The sequence below is a fragment of the Myotis myotis genome, unplaced genomic scaffold (genome assembly GCF_014108235.1).
Source record: "Myotis myotis isolate mMyoMyo1 unplaced genomic scaffold, mMyoMyo1.p scaffold_m19_p_3, whole genome shotgun sequence".
Taxonomy (NCBI): Eukaryota; Metazoa; Chordata; class Mammalia; order Chiroptera; family Vespertilionidae; genus Myotis; species Myotis myotis.
Genome location: NW_023416335.1, coordinates 95461807 through 95483280, shown reverse-complemented (window position 1 = coordinate 95483280; position 21474 = coordinate 95461807). Strand labels below are relative to the sequence as shown.

The 21474-nt window shown below is 38.1% G+C and overlaps 1 protein-coding gene across 18 annotated transcripts in view; it reads right to left on the bottom strand.

Moving 5' to 3' along the window:
- PDS5B (PDS5 cohesin associated factor B) overlaps nucleotides 1–21474 on the bottom strand; it is a 257616-nt gene that overhangs the window by 121773 nt on the left and 114369 nt on the right. For all 18 annotated transcript variants that reach the window (XR_004965701.1, XM_036296869.1, XM_036296868.1 and 15 more), the window contains 5 exons: nucleotides 20279–20394; nucleotides 16295–16389; nucleotides 9000–9145; nucleotides 3549–3700; nucleotides 1756–1869 (listed from right to left, as the gene is read on the bottom strand). Coding sequence is in view for 17 of the 18 variants with exons in the window: in XM_036296869.1 (XP_036152762.1) it covers nucleotides 1756–1869; nucleotides 3549–3700; nucleotides 9000–9145; nucleotides 16295–16389; nucleotides 20279–20394 (623 nt within the window). In the remaining variant the exon portion in view is untranslated. The remainder of the gene's footprint in view (nucleotides 1–1755; nucleotides 1870–3548; nucleotides 3701–8999; nucleotides 9146–16294; nucleotides 16390–20278; nucleotides 20395–21474) is intronic.

The window sequence follows — 21474 nt, the reverse complement described above, 5'->3', positions numbered from 1 at the left end:
ACTGAGCTGGGTGGGTGGGGCCTCCCTCTGTGGGGCGATCGATCTGAGGGCCCTGTGATTGATCACCCCGCAGAGGGAGGCCCAGGTCAGTCAGGTGATCGCAATCCATGCCTGTCGCCAGCAGGAGGTGACCAGTGGTGGGGGCTGGGGGGTAGCACTGCACAGATGGAAAGCAATGACAGCAGCGGGGGTGGGGCCAGCTGCCAGCAGCCGCGAGAAGGAAAGCCCTTATAGGCCCTGATAGCCGGCCAGGCCTAGGGACCCTACCCAAGGGGTCTCAGATTGTGAAAGGGCGCAGGACAGGCTTAGGAGCTCCCACAATCCCCACCCCCATGCATGAATTTCGTGCACCAGGCCTCTGGTCTATGTATATAAAAGCCTAATATGCTAATTGTCCCTCTGACCATTCACCAGGCCGCTATGACAAGCACTAACCACCCGGGGACAGATGCTCTGACCGGTAGGTTAGCTTGCTGCTGGGGTCTGGCCGGGGAATGGGTGATACAGGACTAGGTGAGACAGGCTGGACACACCCTAGAGCCCTCCCGCGGTCCCTCCCCGGCCCCGATTGTGCACCGGTGGGGTCCCTCGGCCTGGCCTGTGCTCTCTCCCAATCCAGGAGCCATAGGGGGATGTCAGAGAGCTGATTCTGGCCTGATCCCCACAGGCCAGACCAAGGGACCCCACTGGTGCACAAATCCGTTCCCTCGGCCTCTAGTATAAAATAAGAAAATTATCACTTATATTAGGGGTTAGCAAGCTTTTTCTATAAAAGGTCAGATATTTTTTAAGCTTTGTAGGCAAAACAATCTCCGTTGAAACTATTCACTTCTGCCATTGTAACCCAAAAGCAGTCCTAGATAATACACATTCCTGTGCCTAAAATATAGCAGGTATCAAGAAATGTACACTTCTTCCCTCCACCACCTTTTTCCCAGCATTTCTATGAAAAATATAAATGGCACATACAGTAATTTCCATGTGGAAAGTGAAGTCAAGTCCCATTAAATATCAGTAGGAATGAAAATTATATACAATTCCTCAGACTTCTAATTTCTGACGATTTATACCCCCAGAATTATAACTGCATTGTTAGAGAATGCTAAGGAACTACATTTTCTAAAACCTCAACTCAATTTCCTAACCTTCAGTATGATTCAATTAGCAATATATCTTCCAAGTCCAAAATGCCAATTCCCTACAAAGACACCCAAAAATATTTTTCTGAATAAAATGTGGTTATAAAAATTTGTTTGTGCTTGCCCTCATGCCAAACTATAACACTATGTTGAGGTTATGCAGCACAAAATATGTACTCTACTGTTCTATACCATAATGCAGATCAGCATCAGGTGAAAAAAAGAATGTAGTATTTTCATAGTGTGGACCTTTCTAATGCCTTAAGAAAAAAAAAAAAAAAGAAAAAAAAACCAGACACAAAAGAACCAAAAAGAAGGTACATCAATATTTCTCAAGACAATAATATGAAAAATTGAACAGAGAAAAATCAAATCCTAAGAGTCCATGACAACCAGCTCTATTTTTTAATTACTTACAAAAATCCTTGTTAATCTTATGTCAATAGTAGTACTGAGAAAAATAGCTGCATGTTTTATTTCTGAGCATTTAAACAATGTTTAGGTTTATATTACAGAAATTGTTAACATTTAAAAATACTATTGTTATTTCCCCCTACCCCCAAAAATCCAGTATATTATAAAAGATGAAAAGAATGATTTGGCATCTGAAACATACTTCACAGCATTTAAATCCAGTGTGGCATACAAGTAATATAAGCACTTCATCCGTTCTGTAGTTTCCAAATTATGGGGAACCATGTATTGAGCAAAGATCCGTTCAACAAGCAATCTACGAAAGAACATAAGAGAAAGCATTGTCTTGATTTTTTAAAATGTATTAAATTTGTATATAAAATTTCAAAACACATAAGGAACACATATAAAAGAAATTTCTCCATTCTAAGTTGAGATGAGAGTTCCAAAAAAAAAATATATTTATGTAAAAATAGGAATCAATCAAAACTATGTAATGACTAGGGTGATGCCAGGTGGGTATCTGAAATAGCAGAGCACTACTCTGTAAAGTATATGACTGTCTAACCACTATACTGCACACCTGAAACGAATACAAAATAATGTTGAATGTAAAATATAATTTTAAAAAAGATACAATAGGGGCCAAAAAAGATTTTAGCTGGATATACTAGCAACTAAGATAACTACTTTTGCATGAGCCCACGCAAGTTATATATCAAGAACTCAATTTCCTTATCTAAATAATAAAGGATTAGAAAAAACTACACCAGGTCCTTCTAAACATCACTTAGTTATAAAGAAATTTTTTAAAAATTCTTTGAATTTTCTAGTGATTATGATGAAAAAAGACCTGGTTAAAAGTATAAAAAGTGCTATCAAATCATAATGCAAATCCTCATACACTAATGGCTGTGCACTCCAAGTCTATAAACTTCAATTTATAAAATAGTACTATGGGATTTTTTATATAATGTTAACCTAAGATATACAGATTCTACTAACTATTCAGTTTGGATACATACAAAAATCTGTACTTACACTGGAACAGGAAAATACAAAGATTATATTCAGATGTGTTTTTATATATACTTATAAACTGTTTTTTCTCTGAGTAGGAATGTGTTTTTTTTTTTAAATGTCTATAACCCAAAGGATTTATTTTCATTTATATTTTATTTGTAAAAAATAATTGTGATCCGTATAATACAACTATTTAAGAAACAAAATCTTTACCTATAAAAGGCTAGATGACCGACCGTACAGATGGTCTCCAACCCACCAGCTGGTACATATGATGCACACTGGCAATTTAAAAATAAACGTTGACTTGCGCATGCGTGATACATATAAAGCTCTTGCGGGCGCCAATTGCATGCGTGTGTTCTGATCTGTCATTGTCGATCGTGAATTTGGTTTTTTGTTGAGATTTAATGTGAATCACATCACGATTTATTCATCGATCATCTGACCAACCAACCAGCCAGTACATATGACACACGTTGGCAATTTAAAAATAAATGCTGACTCGCGCATGTGGGATACATAACAAGCTCTCGGAGCCAATCGCAGGCGTATTTTAATTTTATAATACTATATTATATATATATAAACTATTTTGACATGTAATTTTTTTCAGTAATGTGATTACCTCACGAATCTTTCTTCTAATTAATTTCCTTTTAATGTGCACAAATCCATGCACCAGGCCACTAAGTATAAATTATAATTACACACGTGATTTTTAAAAATTATTCTGATCTAAAGTAATATATAAAAATGAACATAAAATTATATCTATTCCTAAAGTTATATGCATATTACTGCTTCATTTACGGCTTTGGAGGGAAGGAAACTAGTCACTCAGTACCTTTAATTTGCTGTTAAAACTGAGGAGGGAGTTTAAAATGATAAAGAAAATAATTTTGCCTAAAACAACAGATGAACAGTTATATAACAACCAAAAATTTTACATATATTGTACCCTTAACTTACCGATCATCAATACTATTTTGATAATATATATGTAACAATTTGTCTTTGATCCATGAAATCTGTTTTGCAGCATCTTTTCCAGCTACTGATTGTAAAGCGTATTTCTTATAAATCTGGGCAAGTCCCATCATGGCTTCTTTGCGCACTCTCCACTTAAAATAAAAACAAAGGTGTTTACTTATAAAAATGCTTTCATTATATTAATTCAGAATTCTAGGTTTCTAGTTTCTAGTGTACTTTATACAATTTATTTTCATCAAACCAAAGTTACTGGATACAAATTTATAATAAGTAGATGAAAAAACACAAACTATCATTTCAATATACCTACTATAGAAAGTACAGATATATCAACATGCATAAAAAGTTTTAATGCTTTAGTGTCTTAAACCCATCACCTAAATGTAAAAGCAAAAGCTAATCACAATCTACATAAAGCAGCACTTCTCAACTTGGGGGTCGAACGACCCTTTCACAGGGGTCGCCTAAGACCATAGGAAAACACATATATAATTACATATTGTTTTTGTGATTAATCACTATGCTTTAATTATGTTCAATTTGTAACAATGAAATTGGGGGTCACCACAACATGAGGAACTGTATTAAAGGGTTGCAGCATTAGTAAGGTTAAGAACCACTGACATAAGTATGCTTGAAAGTATACTACCAAGTTTTAAAAGTCAAAGAGATGATTGGACAAATTATAACTTACCCCTTATCATTTTTTCCAGATACCTTAAATATAAGTATGCTAGTACATTAAGCATACTTATATTAAAGATACACATATAATATTGGCTTTATCAAATGCTAAATGTAAAGACACATCAGTGCTTCATTTTATATATCTGGGAATTATATTCAAGTATAAGAGGACTGTATTCAACTATCTATAATAATAAAAGTATAATATGCTAATTAGAACGGACAGCAGAACCACCTTCCAGATGTCCTTCCTGAAGAAGCCATGACGGCGGGGGACGAGGCGGTTAGGGGCAATCAGGCAGGCAGGTAAATGGTTAGGGGAGAACAGGCAGGCAAGCAAGGGATTAGGGGCGTTCAGGCAGGCAGACAAGCTGTTAGGGGCGATCAGGCAGGCAAGCAAGTGGTTAGGGGCAATCAGACAGGACCGGGCCTAAATGGCAGTCAGACATCCCCCAAGGGGTCCCGGATTGCAAGAGGGTGCAGACCAGGCTGAGGGACCCTGCCGCCCCCATGCACGAATTTCGTGCACCAGACATCGAGTTTTTTAAAATAAATACAATTGGCTACAGTATGTTTAACACTGTTTAATTATTATGGAATAAGCTTATTCTTTAATTTTATGTCAACATAACACTATAATCAGTGGGATGTTAGTAATGATTAGAACTTCATTAATCTGCACAGATTATTCATTTATCCTTTGCAGACTCTCATTCATAGCAATATTCTTCCCATTTTATTTAAATTAATTACAGTAGATTAAGAATAGGCCTTACCATCTACCACATACACATTAAAATAAGACTGCAGAAGTCTTACTCATAAAATAAACTCGTTTGTAAAAACTTTATCACTAATTCCCTTATCTCTACCTCTATCTAATTCTCAAAACTCCTCCTTAAAGATAGAGTATATTCTAATACTACCCAAAACATAAATATATTCAATTACATTTTGGTATTCAATGTTCATATGAATGAACCAAGCAACCCTAAAATGAACAAAACAGGATCATCAAAAGTATACCTGAATTATGATCCCAAAACACACACCTCAAATTCCAAGTCACTTAGAAGGCTGTTTTCCTACCATGATGCAAATCTCCTTATTGTTTAACTAGAGGCCCAGTGCACAAAAATTTGTGCACTCGGGGAGTAGGGGGGGTCCCTCAGCCCGGCCTGTGCCCTCTCGCAGTCTGGGACCCCTCGGGAGATAACAACCTGCTGGCTTAGGCCTGCTCCCGAGTGGCAGAGGGCAGGCCCAATCCCTACGTGCAGCCCCTAGTCGGGCTCAGAGCAGGGCCAATTGGGGAGTTGGGGCACCTTCCCCTGTCATGCACAGAGCAGGGCAGATTGGGAGGTTGCAATGCCACCCTCAGTCACGCTCAGGGTAGGGCCGACTGGGGGGTTGGGGGACCGCCCCCTGTCACACTCAAGGCAGGGTCGATGGGGAGGTTGTGGCACCACTCCCTGTCACGCACAGAGCTGCAGGGTGATCAGGGAGTTGGGGAGCTCCCCCGTATCAGGCACAGAGCAGGGCTGATCAGGAGGTTGGGGCGCTTTCCCCTGTCACAAACAGAGCAGGGCCGATAGGGAGGTTGTGGCCCCAGCCCTTGTCACACACAGAGCCGCAGGGCGATCAGGGGGTTTGGGCGCTGCCCCCTGTCACGCTGATCCCGGTGCTGGGAGGCATATTACCCTTTTACTATATAGGATAGAGGCCTGGTGCATGGGTGGGGCTGGCTGGTTTGCCCTGAAGGGTGTCCCGGATCAGGGTGGGGGTCCCCACTGGGGTGCCTGGCCAGCCTGGATGAGGGGATGATGGCTGTTTGCAGCTGGTCACACACCCTTCAGGGTGGGGGTCCCCACTGGAGTGCCTGGCTAGTCTGGGTGAGGGGCTGAGGGCTGTTTTCAGGCTGGGGGTGACTGAAGCTCCCAACTGCTCCTTTTTTTCTTTTTTTCTTTTTTTATTCTGGGCCAGCTTTATCTCTGGCTCCAGCTCTGAGGCCTCTACTGCTGAAAGAAGGTATCTGGTTTGTTTCGCTTCTATAATCGAAACAATGTATAACTCCAGCTCTGAGATCCCGGGCTCGCTGAAAGCAGGTTTCTGGGGTTTTGTTTAGCTTCTATATTTGTTACAATGTTTCTTAAACTGCAAGCTCAGAGGCCGGCAAGGCAGGCGGGAACGTTGGAGTCCTCCATCACTGAAGCAAGCAAGCCTCATGTTAGTTTCAAGCTGCCTGGCTGCCGGCCGCCATCTTGGCTGGCAGTTAATTTGCATATCTCGCTGATTAGCCAATGGGAAGGGTAGCGGTCGTACGCCAATTACCATGTTTCTCTTTTATTAGATAGGATACCCCAATAAAATAGTCAATGAAGCTGAAACCGGTTTGGCTCAGTGGATAGAGCATCGGCCTGCGGACTGAAAGGTCCCAGGTTCGATTCCAGTCAAGGGCATGTACCTGGGTTGTGGGCACATCCGAAGTAGGAGATGTGCAGGAGGCAGCTGATCGATGTTTCTCTCTCATCGATGTTTCTAACTCTCTATCTCTCTCCCTTCCTCTCTGTAAAAAATCAATAAAATATATTAAAAAAAAAATAGTCAATGTAGACAAGTCTAAATTAATCAGTTTAAATAAGTTGTTCTGAATAACCATAGATTTGGAGGGAAAATCATGAAATTAATTCCTGCCCGTCTACCATAACCAGCATTACCAAAGAGAATTAAATTATGGAGATAGCATAATCAGTCTTATAAGCAACTATTAAGATATTAGAGGCCCGGTGCACGAAATTCGTGCGGGGGTGGGGGGTGGTCTCCTCAGCCCGAACTGCACCCTGTCCAATCTGGGACCACTCGGGGGATGTCCGACTGCCGGTTTAGACCCGATCCCTGTCTAAACAGGCAGTCGGGCATCCCTTTTGCAATCCTGGACCACTGGCTCCTAACCATTCACCTGCCTGCCTGATCACCCCTAACCCCTCTGCCTGCCTGCTGCCCTTAAGTGCTCCCCTGCTGGCCTGATCATCCCTAACTGTTCTCCCCTGCCAGCCTGATCACCCCTACCTCTGCCTGCCTGCCTGAGACCCCTAAGTGCTCTCCCCTGCAAGCCTGATTGCCCCTAACCGCCTCTGCCTTGGCCGCCGCCACCATGGCTTTGTCCGGAAGGACGTCCAGTCTATCCTGTCTAATTAGCATATTACTCTATTAGTATAGATAGTTTACACAAACATAACAAGGCAAGGTTCTTTTCAGAAGCCACTGATTAGTGAGTGGAGCTAGGGGATGCTCACTCAAAAAGGAAGGTTTGGCCCTGGTTGGTTTGGCTCAGTGGATAGAGCCTCAGCCTGTGGACTGAAGGGTCCCAGGTTTTATTCCAGTCAAGGGCACATGCCTGGGTTGTAGGCTCGATCCCCAGTAGGGGGCATGCAGGAGACAGCCGATCAATAATTCTCTCACCAGTGATGTTTCTTTCTCTCTCTCTTTCTCTGTCTCTCTCCCCCCCTTCCTCTCTAAAATCAATAAAAATATATTTTTTTTAAAAAGGAAGGTTTGGCCCTGCCCAGGTGACAGCAGGTTGGAGCATCATCCCGTACACTGAAAAAGGTTGTGAGTTTGATTCACACACCCCAACATACACACACACACACACACACACACACACACACCAGTCATGGAGAATATGGGAGGCAATGGATAAATGTCTCTCTCTCAAATAAATAAATAAATAAAGTCAATAAAAACATATCCTTGGGAGAGGATTTAAAAAAAAAGGAGGAAGGTTGGGGTCACAGGACATAGGCTAGAAGCATGCCAAGTTTAGTTCTGCCAAACTGAAGATAACTTTTCTTTTTCTATTCCATGGAAAGGAGGAAACAACCAGCAAGAGGAGTAAGAACCAAATACCCATATGAAAGGAAAAAACAAAAGAGAGCCAACTATATGAGAGAAGCTGTCTCAAAGGCCCTTTATATATGTCACTTATTAAAACTAGTACACAAGCTGAATATGTGACTACTTACCACTGAAAGCCATCTCACTTTTAGAATGAGAATCCTAATATATAAAAAACCAGAGGCCATCATGACCGAAACAACCAGAGGTACAACCAAACAGCAGGCTGCGTGGAGCAACCAGGCCACCAGGGGGGCAGTTGGGGGCGACCACACTGGCGGGGGGGCGGGGGGCAGTAAGAGGCAACCAGGCCAGCGGGTGGTGGTGGGGGGGGGGGTGTGCAGTTAGGGGTGACCAGGCTGGCGGGGGGGAGGGGTAGTTGGGAGCAACCAGGCTGGCAGGGAGGGGGGGGGGCAATGAGGGGCGATCAGGCTGGCAGGCAGAGGTGGTTAGGGGTGATATGGCTGCCAAGGGGGGCATTTATGAGTGATCAGGCAGTCAAGCGAGCAGTTAGGAGCCAGCAGTCCCAGATTGTGAGAGGGATGTCCGACATCCCCCGAGGGGTCCCAGATTGGAAAGGGTAAAGGCTGGGCTGAGGGGGGACCGCCCCCGCCCCCCGCCACATGCACAAATTTCGTGCACCAGGCCTCTAGTAATCGTACAAAGAAAAACTAGTAAAATTTAATGTAACAAAAAATAAATCCTTTCATAAACACTATTTTAAATATTAAAATGCCTATCCCCCCAAAAGGGCTAATTACATTTAAATCTCAATATTTTCAAATAAAAATACTATGAAACTTTAAGTATTCAAAATGACAAGCTATAATAATTATTACTCCTACTTACCCGTTTGTCTAAAGTTCTTTCTCTGACAAAATTAAGTAGGTGATCATTGACCAGAAGAATATCCTTTTTAGCAGCTGTAACTATAGACACAATAACATCATGTCTAATAGCTTCCTCAGGGTCATGTGACCTCACTTTAAGATACTCTGAAAGATAAAGTTTTTATTGATTGAAATTTAACTTTAACAATTGAAATGTCTTTAAAACTTGTGTAAGACCTTTAAAAGCAAACCACAACAAAAACAAAACCTAAGTAAAAGGTTCAATGTTTCAAGTAAACTGGGAGCAGTGAGGGAGGAAGGGAGGAAGGAAAGTAAAAAGGAAGGTCAGCCCTTGAGTCAAAACAAAGTTTACATGCTACTGAGTAGTAAATCCCTTCCCCATTTGCAGTGCAGAGTAGATGATCATAGAGTTCCTAACCTCATTAAACAAAGCAACTATATAAATAAACCACAAAGTATACCAACATTAAAAATTTCACCTTTGTTTTTTTATTTAATAGTTAAAACATTCAAGTCAAGTAGTTCTACTAGGAAAGGAAAGTGTGCTCAAATTTCTATTCCTTAACAAGGGAAACTTTCAGTGAGGTTATTAAGAGTATAAAATTGAGATATGGTCATCAAGAAACAGGACTACAGGAAATACCATAGACAATTCCATTTAACTGAACTAAGAAAGGCCAAAGGGAAGACAGAAGAAATAAAACATTTAAAAATTATGAGTGCATAGGAGTTCAGATCTTGCACTGCCAATGCTGAAAGAAAAATTTTAACAATCTTCAGTAATCATACAATAAGTTGAAGGAAGAAGTCACACAATTGAATATAAATTTTAAAAATAAAATATTCAGCTTTTTTATAATAAGACCAGTAAGATAAAATTTCTTTATTTAGATTTGGAATAATAAATATTGCCAGGTCTATACACAACAAATAGTGCTATGATTGTGAATGAATTTACTTCTTTATAAAATAATAATGTAACAAATACTTATAATGTAAACACTCATAAAAATCAATGTTCAGGTCTTAAGCCCGTCTACTTTGAGTATTCTCTACTAATAGAAACTATTCAAAAAAATGAGGAAGACCATATGCTGCTAAAGAAATTGAAGAAATGGAAAGGTTATTTTACCTTTTGCTGTTATTTTAACAGCAAAGAAAGTTATTTTTAGCATATCTCAATTTCCCCACCAAGATAAATATAGGAGTTTTATTTTTCATTGTACTTGTTTTGAATGCAATACATACTATTTTCGGTACCATCAAAAAAGAAAAATGCAATAACCATCAATTTTGAGATGCATCCCAATTTCCCAAAAACAGTAATTCACACAAGAACTATTAACTTATATTTACTGTGCAGTAAAAAAAGAAAACAGAAGAAAAAAAGAAATTCTCAATAGTTACTTGGTATGAAAAATTAGTACTCTTCACAATATGGCTATGTCCCTCAGACTTGGCTGAAGATACAAACATGAATCTCGCAAAACACTGTTGAAAAAAATAAGATAAATGTGTGTGTACAACACATTTATCTTAGCTCACTCCTGAAGCCCTAAGAAAATGTCTTTAAATGGGACAAGTAACAAATGAAGAGATCATAGCAAAAGAGATTTCCAACAAAATTTTGGCAGATGGATGATTGGTAAGTGCCAGAGGAAAGAGGAAAATAATAAAATCCAAAAGGTGAAGAAAACAATAGACAAGCTCAATTCCAGGATAGAAGAACCCTCAAAACATTTTGAAATTCAAAGCGCCAAGCTATGAGCAAGACAGAGATGAATACTGTAGCTGAAAATATGAGTGGTTGAAAATATGCAGAGAGGTTAGAACCCTCATTTTTCAGTTTTTAGCCAACTACAAAAATTAAAATGTGCCCAGAGACTGAACACTAGAAAATAATAAAATATAAATGTTTCATTAAAAATTCAAACTATATATAGTAGGTCCTCTCTATATACTGGTTCCACATCTGTAGATTCAACCAACCACCAACAGAAAATAACTGGAGGGTGGGAATGTAACATTGTTGATGTGCACTATGTAGTTAGGCCTACAATGGCTGTATCTGTACTGAACATGTACAAGTTTTTTTTCCCTGTCATTATTCCCTAAACAATAGCTAACAACTTAATAACTGCTTACATAGAATTTATATTGTATTAGGTATTATACATAATATAGAGGAAATTTCAAGTATAAGGCAGGGCAGGAACTGATGGAGGTGGGCAATGAGGGAAGGATGGGGAAAACCTGTAATACTCTCAACAATAAAGATAAAATAAAAACAAAGTATAAGGTAGAATGTTTATATGTCTATACCACTGTATTTAAGGGTCTTGAGCATCCTCAGATTTTGGTATCTACAGGGTGGGAGTAAGAGAGTCTTGGAACCAATCCCTGGAACCAATCCCCAGGGACAACTGTAAAGCGAAATGTGGAATACAAAAAGGAGGTTCTATGAAAAGTAACCTCACAGAGTGATCTGATCATAAATTTCTAACTGGGCAGGACATGGTGGGCAATCATTCTACAGGCCTATAACTTCTTTAATGAAATGTTTTATGCCAACCCTGTGTATTATTTTTGTGCAGCTAGGTTAGCACACCTTTGAAATAAAGGGTGTCCCAAAATGCACACAAGAAGTAATTTTGATAGAAAACACAGGTTTATAATTAAAAATTGTAATTTTTTTATTGATTTATAAAGTATACAGTATAAGGTCATATATGGAGTAGCATATCAGGTAAATGGCCTCCACAGCTTTGCTGGCACATACGCACTCTTTTGTTGGAATTTTCCATGACCGTTTTGCATAAATGTGACTGAATTTCGATGAGGCTCATTTTTATCTTGATGGCTTGGGTTAATTAACTGACAAAATTGAGGCATTTGGGGTTCAGAAAATCCACGAGTGATTGTTGAGAAACAAATGCATCTACAACGTGTCACTGTTTGGTGCGGATTTTGGGCTAGAGGCATCATCAGACCATTCTTCTTTGAAAATGCGGTTGCAGCCGAGACCGGTTTGGCTCAGTGGATAGAGCGTCGGCCTGTGGACTGAAGGGTCCCAGGTTCGATTCCGGTCAAGGGCATGTACCTGGGTTGCGGGCACATCCCCAGTAGGAGATGTGCAGGAGGCGGCTGATCGATGTTTCTCTCTCATCGATGTTTCTAACTCTCTATCTCTCTCCCTTCCTCTCTGTAAAAAATCAATAAAATATATTTTTAAAAATATATAAAAAAATAAAAATAAAAATAAAAGAAAATGCGGTTGCTCAGGCAATAACAGTTAAAGGTGTTCGCTATCACGACATGATAATCCAGTTTACCCGATATGCTATTCCATACATAACCCTATACTGTATACTTTATGAATCAATAAAAAATTTACAATTTTTAATTATAAACCTGTGTTTTCTATCAAAATTACTTCTTGCGTGAATTTTGGGACACCCTTTATTAACCCTCAAGAAAGCACATAATCTTAACTATCCTGTAATCCAATTCCTGAATTGCTTCCTCACACCTTCATATAATCTTCCTTACATTCCCTTCTTAATTTTAAATGAATAAAAGAAAGTACAAAACTGTTATTCTCAGGAGCATCTGAGATCTTGCTCCCTCATTATATTGTCAATTCAGCTCAAATAAACTCTTATAAGAATTCTCTACAAATTTAGATGTTTCTTAAGTCAACAAAAATCTTCAAAATAACCTACGGACTAAAACAATTATTGATGAAATAATTCACAGCTAAAATATTTTTAAAATAGCTTCTAAAAAAGCAAAACACTGCCCGGCCAGTGTGCCTTGAGTGTTGACCTATGAACCAGAGATCTCAGTTCTATTCTGGTCAGGGCGCATGCCTGGGTTGCAGGCTTGATCACTGGTAGGAGACAAGCAGGAGGCAGCAAATCAATGATTCTCTCTCATCACTGATATTTCTCTCTCTCTCGATTCCTCTCTGAAATCAATAAAAATATTTTTTAATCAAAACATCTACCTATTATTTAGCCAATCATAAACTTTGCTTTAAAGTTCTGACTATGGAAAAAACTGCTTAAATTTTTTTATACTTAAAAAAATCCAGAATACCTACAGAATTACTACAAATCAACAACAAAAAATAACAAGTCAATTTTAAAAAAGATAGGTTTAAATTTTAAACAGCCAATTCATAAAAGAAAATAATATATCAAGATGCACATAAAAATGATGGTCAATCTCATCACTAAATAGAAAAAGGCAAATTAAAACCACAAAAGAACAAGACCTATGAGAACAGCTAAAATAAAAAAATACCGATAAAACAAAATGTCAGCAAAGACGCTTTACAACTAGAACTGTCAAACATTTCTGGTGTAAGTGGAAAATAGTGTTTCTTATAAAGTTAAATATGTATTTACCCTATGACCAGCAACTATACTCCTAAGTGGTTCCAAAAAGAAGAAAAACATACTTCCACAGAAATACTTGTACAATAACACAGTGATCTCAGTCATAACAACCCCAAACCATAACAACCCAGATATCCATCAAAAGAAAAAAAAGAATAAAAGTCTCAGACACTAGCAACTAGACTTTTAAACTCTTGATAGGATACTCTTCTCTGGGGAATCTGCCTAGTTCAAGAGGAATTATCAAGACACAACCCATCAAATTCACCCTAGAGCAGTGGTTCTCAACCTTCCTAATGCCGCGACCCTTTAATACAGTTCCTCATGTTGTGGTGACCCCCAACCATAAAATTGTTTTCGTTGCTACTTCATAACTGTAATTTTGCAACTGTGATGAATCATAATGTAAATATCTGATATGCAGGATGTATTTTCATTGTTACAAGTTGAACATAATTAAAGCATAGTGATTAATCACAAAAACAATATGTAATTATATATGTGTTATCCGGTGGTCTTAGGCGACCCCTGTAAAAGGGTCGTTCGACCCCCAAAGGGGTCACAACCCACAGGTTGAGAACTGTTGCCCTAGAGTAAAGTGTCAGAGTCATATATTCAGGGCTTTCTAATCAGCTTTTTATTTAACTCCCACTCTTTAATTATGAGCAAATAGCCATGGATTGTCAAGCACTTAAGGAAAGCCTCTAACATGGAAAATAGAGAAAAAGGAAATAAAAAGTTAGCTGAACAGACATTTTGTAGGATAAAGAAAACTTCCCCAAAACACTGATTAGTTTTCTCAGAGAATACTGCATACATAACACAAAAAGAGGATGCCACAGTGAAAGGAACATCGATGTGAAAATAGGAGGAAGGATACAAAAGGAAGATAGAGAGATGCACAGATGTACTTACACAGCCTGCAAGCACAAGGAAAGGAAGAATGGGAAGGAGAGGCGGCACGAAAAAGAGGGAGGAAAAATGAACTGTCTTATGATCAATGCTGTCAAATAGCTCACAGAGCAAGCAGTCCACATTCAGATGTGAGTAGGCAGATAGCGGGTTCCAAGGAGGAATACAATCTATTTCTTCCTCCCTCTCCCCCAACCCGAAAGAAAATGAAACTGATAAATACCTACTGACAAGAATTCAACAAAATGTGAAAACAACAACCTATTGTTAAAAATATTACAAAAAGTTAAATTTTGTGATTTTACCAGAAGAAACTCAGAAGGAAGTACTAAAAATTAAGACACAACTGTGAGCAAATACTGTATAAAAAGGGCAGTTACAAATGTAGTAAACGTTTAAGTATAAAGTTTTAAAAAAAGAATAAATCCTATATAATAAAAGGGTAATATGCAAATTGACCCTAACAGCAGAACGACTAGGAATGACTGGTCACTATGACACACACTGACCACCAGGGGGCAGACGCTCAATGCAGGAGCTGCCTCATGGTGGTCAGTGTGCTCCCACAGGGGGAACTCTGCTCAGCCACAAGCCAGGCTGACGGCTGCCAGCACAGCGGTGGTGGCGGGAGCCTCTCCCGCCTCCTCAGCAGCACTAAGGATGTCCTACTGCACCTTAGGCCTGCTCCCCACTGGCAAGTGGACATCCCCCGAGGGCTGCCAGGCTGCCAGAGGGATGTCTGACTGCCAGCTTAGGCTTGATTCCCCGGGGAGTGGGCCTAAGCTAGCAGGTGGACATCCCCAGAGGGGTCCGAGACTGCGAGAGGGCACAGGCCAGGCTGAGGGCCCCGCCCCCGCCAGTGCACAAATTTTTGTGCACCGGGCCTCTAGTAACTAAATAACAAGCAATCATGTGACAAATGAGAAGTGTTCAGAATTTTAGCTTTCAGAGGTCCTTGACTGATCAGAAAGATATGGGAGAATTTTGATTAACTTTACAGATTTCATTAATCTATTACGCATTTCTGAAAGCACAAAAGTGAATGTTAACCTCCAAGCACATGGAGGGAAATAATGAGAAGAAAGCAAGCTGATCAACTGAGCAAAAGAGAAGAAAACAGAACAAAAGCAAGGAAAAGGCATGGAAAGTAGAACAAAAAATAAGAAAGCAGAAATAAGTTCAACTACATCAGATTCAAAGGATACTTAAATAAAAATATTAAGGCACATGACAATAATATATATAATTTATGGAAAGATACACATGTAGCATATACAGAAAAACATGAACTGGATGCAGACCAAATTTAGTAGGGTGGTTACCCTCTGTAGAAGGGAGTATAGTTTGTGAGGGGCATTTTAACTAAATGTAAAATTTATTTTCTTTTTTAAAATGTCTTAAGCCAATGTAGCAAAAATGCTAACATTTCTAGGCAGACATAATAGCTGTTATATTCATTTATATTTTCTGACCTATTCCATAACTTTAAAATAGTTAGTAAAACAATAATAGTCAAAGCCATAATTTTCATTACTACATAAATATAAAGTTCTGAACTGCCTTATAATTATAGAGATTTCAAAAACCTTACTTTCATTTTAGGATGGTTAAATTAGCTTACAAAATAATGACTCTACCCTAAGTTCTCAAAATACTGGAAAATGTTAAAATCTGTATTATAATTTAGTCATAGTCAAGACCTGTTCAAATCCAAATGCCTGAAATATTTCTAAAAATATCCTTAAGCTTCAAAATTAAAATTGTCTCTGATAAAAACCAACATTTTATAGGTGCTTCTAGCCTAAGTAGGCACTAGGAGGTAAAAATTCTAGCTTCAGAAAGTAACTCTGATAATGACAAATTGAAACAAGACTTCACCTATAACAGAAACAAAAAAAGATTATTTATCCCCCAAATATTTAAAATGGATTTTTTCACCAAAGAGCACCCAGAAATATTTGTTATTATGGGTATACAGTACCTGTTAAGTCCTTTGCTAAATCAGGATGGTTCATGAGACAGTGACTAGCAAATTTTACACATTCCAGGCGTATTGGTACATGAATATCATTAAACCTGATAAAATATAAAGGCACAGTGATCTTTAAAATTAGAGAAACGTATCTGTTTAATCTGCAATCAATTTATATTTATTTCTCTAATTAAAATTTATGTAGGATAATCTGAAGTGGACCTAGAGACTTTATCAAAGTTTTTGATATACTATCCTCCTATATAATAAAAACATAATATGCTAAGTGTCTGACCAATCAGTCGACCGTTCGGTCAACAGCTCAACCAGTTGCTATGAGGCACACTGACCACCAGGGGCAGATGCTTCGACTGGTAGGTTAGCTTGCTGCTGGGGTCCAGCTGATGGGGACGGGGCGACTGGGTCAGACACACCCTAGAGCCCTCTCATAGTCCCTCGCCGGCCAGCCGGCCAACCTCCCTTGGTCCAACCTCCCACGGTCCCTCCCCAGCTGGCTGGCCCCCATCGGCCCTGATCAGGACTGGGTGAGATGGCCCCAAAATGCCCCGATCTGCCCCAATCACAGGCCAGGCCGAGGGACCCCACCCATGCATGAATTCATGCATTGAGCCTCTAGTATGTGTATAAATGTTCTGAAGCCTCCTTATTAAACTAGAACAATCTCCTGTGATAACTATGTACTTTACAAGGGCATGTTTAAATATACATTTGACTCAAATACAAGAATTAAAATGACAATTTTTTTCTATAAATATACTTTAAAATATGTTTATAAAAGTATAATGTATGTACATAGTTCATAGATACATTATATAAATCTCATACTGTGTTTAAAAAGAAAACTATTCCTCAAAATAGTCTTTTTTATATAGAGGTATTCACAAATGTGTGGTAATCTTGTATATTCAACCCATATTATTTTACATGACTCTATTATAATTGTGCCCAAATTAGTCCTATCCAGTTAACAATCACAATTATTATATACCCATTAATATCAAAGCCAACTTTTACATGGAAATGTAACACATTAGCATCTCTAAAAAAATCAAGTTTGGTTGATATGTCATTTAAGTATCTTTTAATTTTATATTTTTCCTTCATTTTTTTCCCTCCTTATAATTTGGTGAAGCAACTGCTTTTTGTTTCTGTACAGTGTTTTCCCAATTAAAATTTTGCTAATTTTATCATTCTGATATCAATTAACAGGCTCCCCTTTCTTCTAAGTTCATATGACTATGATCATATAAAAATGATCATATTAGGTTCTTTTTCTTAGGAAGACAACATTATATATGGCATTGTGTCCCTCTATCAGGAAGCATATGATATCTAATTGTCTCTAAACACTGATATTCAAAGCCTATATACATTAGTTCATGATGGACTATAAAAGTGACTTAAAAACCTTAAGAAACAACAAAAAAAGCCCAGCCGGTGTTGCTCAATAGTTGAGTGTCGACCTATGAACCAGGAGGTCACAGCACATGCCCAGGTTGTGGGCTCAATCCCTAGTGGGGAGGAGGCAGCCAATCAACGATTGTTTCTCATCACTGATGTTTTTTTCTTCTCTCTCTCTCTCTCTTCCTCCCTCCCTCTCTCTTCCTCTCTGAAATCAATAAAAATATCTTAAAAAAAATAAACAAAAACATTAAAGTGAAGTGAGAATTTTCCACTTGCTATTTTCATGTCTTAATTCTGTAAGATTAAAGGTTTCCAAATCTTGTATTACCCAATACTATAACACACAAAATTTAGCATTTTATAAAGAAGAAAATAAGGCTTCAAAATAAGCACCAAATTACTCATAAAAGCTCATTACTAGAAAAAAGTTGTTTTATAAAAAAAAAAAAAATTATAAATTCTAACCTATAGTCTCATAAAATTTCTTGAGTGTTTTGAATTCAGGTCCAGTTTACCATTTCTCAACTAAACATGTACCATACAGCCATAATAAATAAAATACATTATCTTTAAGAAATAGTCTAGCTCCTTGAAATTGGTAACAATGTGGAAATTTTATGTTATTACAAGTAAAAGAAAAAAATTACAAAGTAATAGAAAGGTGATATAAATTTAAATTAGGATTTTTCTTCCATAAAATCTATAAAGTCTGGGTAACCCAAGTCCTGATTTAAAAATATACTTTAAATGTCTATATGTAAAAATTGTATTTTTGTTTTAAATAATTAAACAAAATGGATTTTAAATTGAATCTCATAATTTAATTACACTTGTAAAATATTTTGCTTTACTATCAAGAACTTTCCACTGTGTTTAAAGAAAAAAATCCTATCTAATAATAGACAAACATGGTAATTGACCGTACCTTCGCTACACCTCCCATTGGCTAATCAGCACGATATGAAAATTGACCGCCAACAAAGATGGAGGCTAATTTGCATACTGCAGGCAGGGCCGGCAGCGCACGACGCTGCCCGCGGGACCCGGGCCCCTGACCCCTGACCGGCGAGGCGGGGCCAATAGCGCCTGATGCTGCCCAGGGGATCCGGCCTTGGATCCGTGACCTGGCGAGGGAGCAAAGCAGCGGAGAAGGGAGAGAGCCCAAGTGGCAGAGAAGGGAGGGAGCCGAGGGCAAAGTGGCAAAGGGAGGGCGCAAGGCAGCGGAGAAGGAAGCCCCATTCTTGCAGGAATAGGCCCGAGGAAGCCCTATTCTTGCAGGAATCTTTCTGCAATGGGCCTCTAGTATCTAAAATAAAACTCAAAATGACAATGGGCTAATATTTGTTAAATGTGATTATTTATCTATAGGAGATAATCACATTAAGAATTTAGCACTTAGCAAGTACTGATAAAGGCTTATATAGTCATTTAAAAAATTAGAAAACTAAAACTAAAGAGATAAAAATTAACCATAATTCATTGACAATTCTGGGATCGAGATAGAAAGAAAAGTGGTAACAAAAATAAAAATATTGTCCTGGCCAGTCTGGCTCAGGGGTTAGGGCATCAGCCCACAGAATGAAGAGTCTCAGGTTCAATTCCCAGTCAAGGGCATGTACCTAGCTTTTAGGTTTGATTCAAGGCCCCGGTTGGAGCACATGAAGGAGGCAACCAATCAATGTGTCTCTCACGTCAATCTTTCTCTCTCTCTCTCCCTCTCTCTCCCTCTCTCTCTGTCCTCCTCTCCTCCCTCCCTTCCATTCTGCCTGAAAATCAATGGAAAAAACATCCTCAGGTGAGAATTAAATAAATAAATATTCTAATACAAAGGAAATAGAATAAGTCTTTAAATCTTATTTGTCTATTAATGACTTCATTACATTATTTGTTACGAGAGTAATTTGGGGACCGGGGAGGGAATCCTTTATCCTTGGGGTCAAAGTTGGTTTCAGTCAGGGCACTTGAAGTGACTTTAATATATTCAAGGTCAGGGATACCTTTAGAAACATAAAGAAATGAACCCTTCTCCAGAAAAGAGAAATAAACGAACACACTCAAAATTTTGCAACCAATTTCAGGAGGTTTGTGGATCATTAAAAGTGTATGAGGAACATAGGTTATCATTTCTTTAAAAGAGGAAGGAAGAAAGCTAGGAGGAGGAACATACATAATCATTCATTTACTCATTCTGTGACTGTCCTTAAATATGTATCTCTGAATAATCTAACCAAATATAATTATTTTGTGGAGGAGCTATCTCTCAAATTAATGTATTTTTAGTAGAATTAATTACTGCTACATGGTAATACATTTTAATTTCATGATTATAATACTTTGTGAGGTAACTTTAAATGTATCATCTTTTAAAAATTACTGAGGACAAGATAAGATGAAAAACAAAAGGGAAATTGTAAATGTGACTAATCATTATCAGCATTCAAAAAATCCAAAACATAAAACTTCATTTTTTGATTTCAGAGAATAAACTTAAATGTGAATGGTGTTTTAAGGGGATATAAGTAGATATAAACATACATGACTTTTAAACAGGACACCAAAATCATATACCTGCCCAAGTAACACTGCCAAAGAGGTTTGTTTTGAGAAGCCAATTCTGAATCCTTTGCCCCAAACATTTTTGCTAGTAGTTTAACAACTTGCAGGCGTTCATCATTATCATTGCTCTAAAACAAAACACAACCATAGCTTTAAAAACATGAAGTAGATATATTCAGAATAATTTTCTCATTATTTCTCTTATCCTCCAATTGCACAGAAAACTTTCCATAAGTTATAGATGAAACATTATATATAAAAATGGTCAATATACTTCTCACAAGATTAAATCTTCAATGCTCTAATCATCTCAAATTACATCAAAGCAGTACTTCCTACATGAAAATACATCTGAAATTTTGAGTGAATGTTAGAGGTTCTCCCTTTACAACTGAGGTTTATTTTCATTCAAAGTCAAATTCAAAAACTAACTTGCATCAAACCCGTGAAAAACTATTTGTGGTTTTTAAGAACAAACACTGATAAAGGACAGAGAATTCCACATTATTGTCCTGGTTAAGCTCTTTGTAGGAATAAATATATGCTGAAGTCTCTCAGTAGGAGAGTTAGTTCATGTTCATATACCAGATTCATAATAGAGTTCAATAATATGATGAAGCCTTGGACATGCAAAAGTTAAAATTTGTTTTCTACACTATATTGTGGGTACTCCGGGGACAAGAACTCAATTTTACTATTACTGATTTTGGTAACTTACAGATGACAGTGGTTAAATGGATAAGCCAGCACAATTCTAGAATTGAATATGTAACAATTGGGAATATGAAAAAAACAACACCACTACATTGATATTCAAAGTGTGAACAGCATTATAGATTTTTTTAAAAATTTTAAACCAATTCTTCAGCCTAGCATTGAGAGCTCCCATAATATGACCTAACTCATCTCTACTATCTCATTACTCTTCCAAATAAGTAATTTTCAACCCTGACTATACATTAGAATGACCTCTAAGTCTATAAAAAAGCAAAACACACACACAGAAACAAAAAAACCAACCGATGCCTGAACCCTATGCCAGAAATTCTGATCAACTTGTTTGGTTCAAAGCCTGGATATGAGCTTGTTTATTATAGCTCCACAGCTGAAGATTCCAATGTGCAGAGCCAGGAATGATTTAAATATTCTTTATGCTACCATCCAACTGTAATTCCCTGTGTTCTACAAATTGACCCAGCACCTTCCTA